Source organism: Sesamum indicum, linkage group LG4 (assembly GCF_026168435.1).
Source record: "Sesamum indicum cultivar Baizhima isolate 11 linkage group LG4, ASM2616843v1, whole genome shotgun sequence".
Classification (NCBI taxonomy): domain Eukaryota; kingdom Viridiplantae; phylum Streptophyta; class Magnoliopsida; order Lamiales; family Pedaliaceae; genus Sesamum; species Sesamum indicum.
Genome location: NC_142660.1, coordinates 2786827 through 2789698, shown reverse-complemented (window position 1 = coordinate 2789698; position 2872 = coordinate 2786827). Strand labels below are relative to the sequence as shown.

At 35.8% G+C, this 2872-nt stretch overlaps 1 protein-coding gene across 1 annotated transcript; it reads right to left on the bottom strand.

Annotated features, from left to right (window-relative positions):
* Positions 1-412: 412 nt before the first annotated feature.
* LOC105159989 (uncharacterized) lies at positions 413-2612 on the bottom strand. The gene is made up of 3 exons (XM_011077223.3): positions 2187-2612; positions 956-1029; positions 413-770 (listed from the first exon to the last, which is right to left on the bottom strand). The coding sequence occupies exons 1-3, from the start codon at positions 2436-2438 to the stop codon at positions 695-697; spliced, it is 402 nt and encodes a 133-aa protein (XP_011075525.1). The 5' UTR covers positions 2439-2612; the 3' UTR covers positions 413-694.
* Between the last annotated feature and the right edge of the window lie 260 nt (positions 2613-2872).

The window sequence follows — 2872 nt, the reverse complement described above, 5'->3', positions numbered from 1 at the left end:
TTATGTATTTATTTAAATAAATATAATAAAGATCTAATTATACATAGTATTTATTTTCTCATCCAAACATTGGAATCTAGGCAAACTTGAAAAAAGTTTACACCATTATTTTCAGGAAATAATAATGATAATTTGATCATTTGAGAAAGAAATATTCCAAAAAAATCAAATATTATTTTTATGAGATTCAAGGAAAATAAAGTAGGAATCATATATTTAGCACTTATGTCTGTTATGTTCCCAAAGAACATATATTCAAAATTTGACCGAATATAATCAATTACATCCGTCTTTAGACTACTTCAATCCAACCAGACCTGATTTGGGCTCAAATTTCCCGCAAAAATATTGTCATCCCAAATTGAAGCATCAGCTTAAAAGTTCAAGAAAAGTTTCAGTACCACAGAAAATATAACTTCAAAAAATCAGTAATCAATGGCGAAAAAGATTACCAGAACCATTATTCCACAGGCAACCTGAACCTAAATAACATCTTAAAAAGAACGCCTTTTAAACGCCTACTGTAGAAGTAGAATGCCCAGGTGAGGCATTAGGCATCGATCCATAAAAAAGACGAAAAATTCGGAAGAAAATATGCTCAATAAGTTCACTTTTCTGCATTACTCAACACCCTCTTGTTGAATTCCACTTGGATCATACAGTAACCAGCTGATAAGGAGCAGAACAATAGGTTTTAACCATTTCCTTCAGGATTTTGCTTGATCCCACTACAACAGAAGAAATGTGGTAGCTTGACTCGACCACAGACCCTGCCAAGATACAAAAGATTGTGAAGGTATGTCGTACTGATTGCAAAATGTGATATAGCCAGGGTGAGTATATAGTGGATTCAAATAGGGCTTGTAGTTTCTAAAATATACTAAAATAGTATTCAATAACCAAAAACTTCTTAGATATCCATATAACAACTCTGTAATGAAATGAAACACCTTACTTGCAACGAATGATTACTGGGACAGGTTTCAAAGCCTTTGGTCCATTTCTAATACCTCTCTTGTGTGGAGTAACCTGCAAGAAGCATTTCACTTTCAAATGAGATTTATAATATGTTAATAAAAACTTCTCGTGATGAACTCTTAGAATAGAATCAGACTATCTCAGAAAAGGCATATTAAAAACTTCACATATGCTCAACTGGATAAAAGAACTTGAACTCATTCCCTAATATGCCTCAGAATAGGTAGATTAGATACAGGCTGATACAAAGGTATCTTTTACAAGAAGGTGCCATATATTGAAGGGAAAGATCACATTGTACTATATTATGTCACCTATCACAATCTCCAGATACTGAATCAGAAGTGGGTAAGAACGGGGGTAGAGAGGAAAAGAAGCAAGAAAACTGACATTTCAATAAGACAACATGAACTGGTAATGAAGCACAGTGTTGTGCTTGGCAAGTTTCAGCTATTTCTGATCTAGAATCATACAACTGAACATTCCACTTCAGCAGTGACGGTGCTGCTCTGTTATCTCAAATGCTAAGCCAAAGGAAAGAATGTGAAGCAAAAAATCTACAGGACTAGTTCCAACAGCTTATAGCTACATACTCTCAATCAACACTATCAGGTAAAACAAATCTACATAGGAATCTTACCAAAACAAAATAAGTACAAATCCCCCATTAAAGCCATCAGGTCATGTAACACTGGAAAAACCTTGTACTTGCAAAATTTCTCGTATACATGTATGGCGGACATAATTTCCATGGAAGGGCATACCCAGAACTTAAGTTAGTTGTCTCTCTTCCATATCCATATTCCAGAGTAAGTAAGAGAAGGGAAATAAAAGAAAGCTAGGGAGCCACAACCACTGCAATATGCTATAGGAAAACATTTATTAAAGAATGATAAAAAAATCAACAATTGGAGGTACTATACCAAATGCAAATATCAACAACTTCATTTTCCTTAAATCCAAGGAAAGAGACAGAATGCTATAGAAAATCCGTTCAATCAAGCAACCAACGAATGCGATGCATCAATAAACAAATATTCCCCTAAACCCTTAACCCTAAAACCCTCACGAAGCGAAATACAGGAAAGCGGGATCAAAACACCGAAAAATATCAAGACAGTGATCCACGAAAGAACTAAAATCTCAACATGTATCTAATGATTAAAATGTCCAGCAAAAACTAACAAAATCGTATTAAAGAAACTCACCTTCTTTTTGGGAACAGCCATGAGCTCCATAGCTCCACCTAAGAATGGTAAATTCGGAAAATTAGCTCCCGTGTCTTTGTAGTCATGATTCTCCGGCAAAACCAACGGCGGTAATGCGGTGTTGATCTGATGGTTGATGGCGGTTTCCAGCGGCGCCGGTTGAGCCAATGCGTGAGCCAGCCGCCGGATCCCGCCTAAAGTGCACTCCGCTTTGCCAGCACCGCTTTTCAGCATCGAAACCCGTAACGCCATGTCGGCTTCCGCACAGTGTAGTGCTCAATGTGTGAAAAAACAGCCGGCGATTTTACAGAAAGAGAGAGCAGTATACGCGAGCCAGGCAGTAGTCGTTCGACGACGCCGTTTCCACTTCTTCCTAGTTCCTACAGTTAATTGTAGAAAACAAAGGAAAAACGGATAAGAAAGAGAATTGGGAAAACCCGCTCTGAGTCACTTATTGACAATTTTTCATCTTATTTTAAATAAATTAAAGAATTAAGATTCTTTTACCTCATTATGTCGATTCAATTTAGTTAATTATTGGAATAAAAAATTTAATTGAATAATGAAAAATAAAAAAATTATAAGCATTTAGATGGAGCCGTTCAGTTAGATGTGGAGTCCATTTATATATATGAAAATCAAAATCCACAAAAGTTCCTATAAATATTTTTTGAGAAATAAAAACC

Bases quoted from the DNA above. Each gene is read 5' to 3' on its own strand.
- LOC105159989 (XM_011077223.3), bottom strand. From the start codon at position 2,438: ATGGCGTTACGGGTTTCGATGCTGAAAAGCGGTGCTGGCAAAGCGGAG. The intron at 1,030-2,186 runs GTGAGTTTCTTT...TGCTTCTTGCAG, and splicing joins TGGCTGTTCCCAAAAAGAAG to GTTACTCCACACAAGAGAGG. The intron at 771-955 runs GTAAGGTGTTTC...GTATCTTGGCAG, and splicing joins CCAGTAATCATTCGTTGCAA to GGTCTGTGGTCGAGTCAAGC.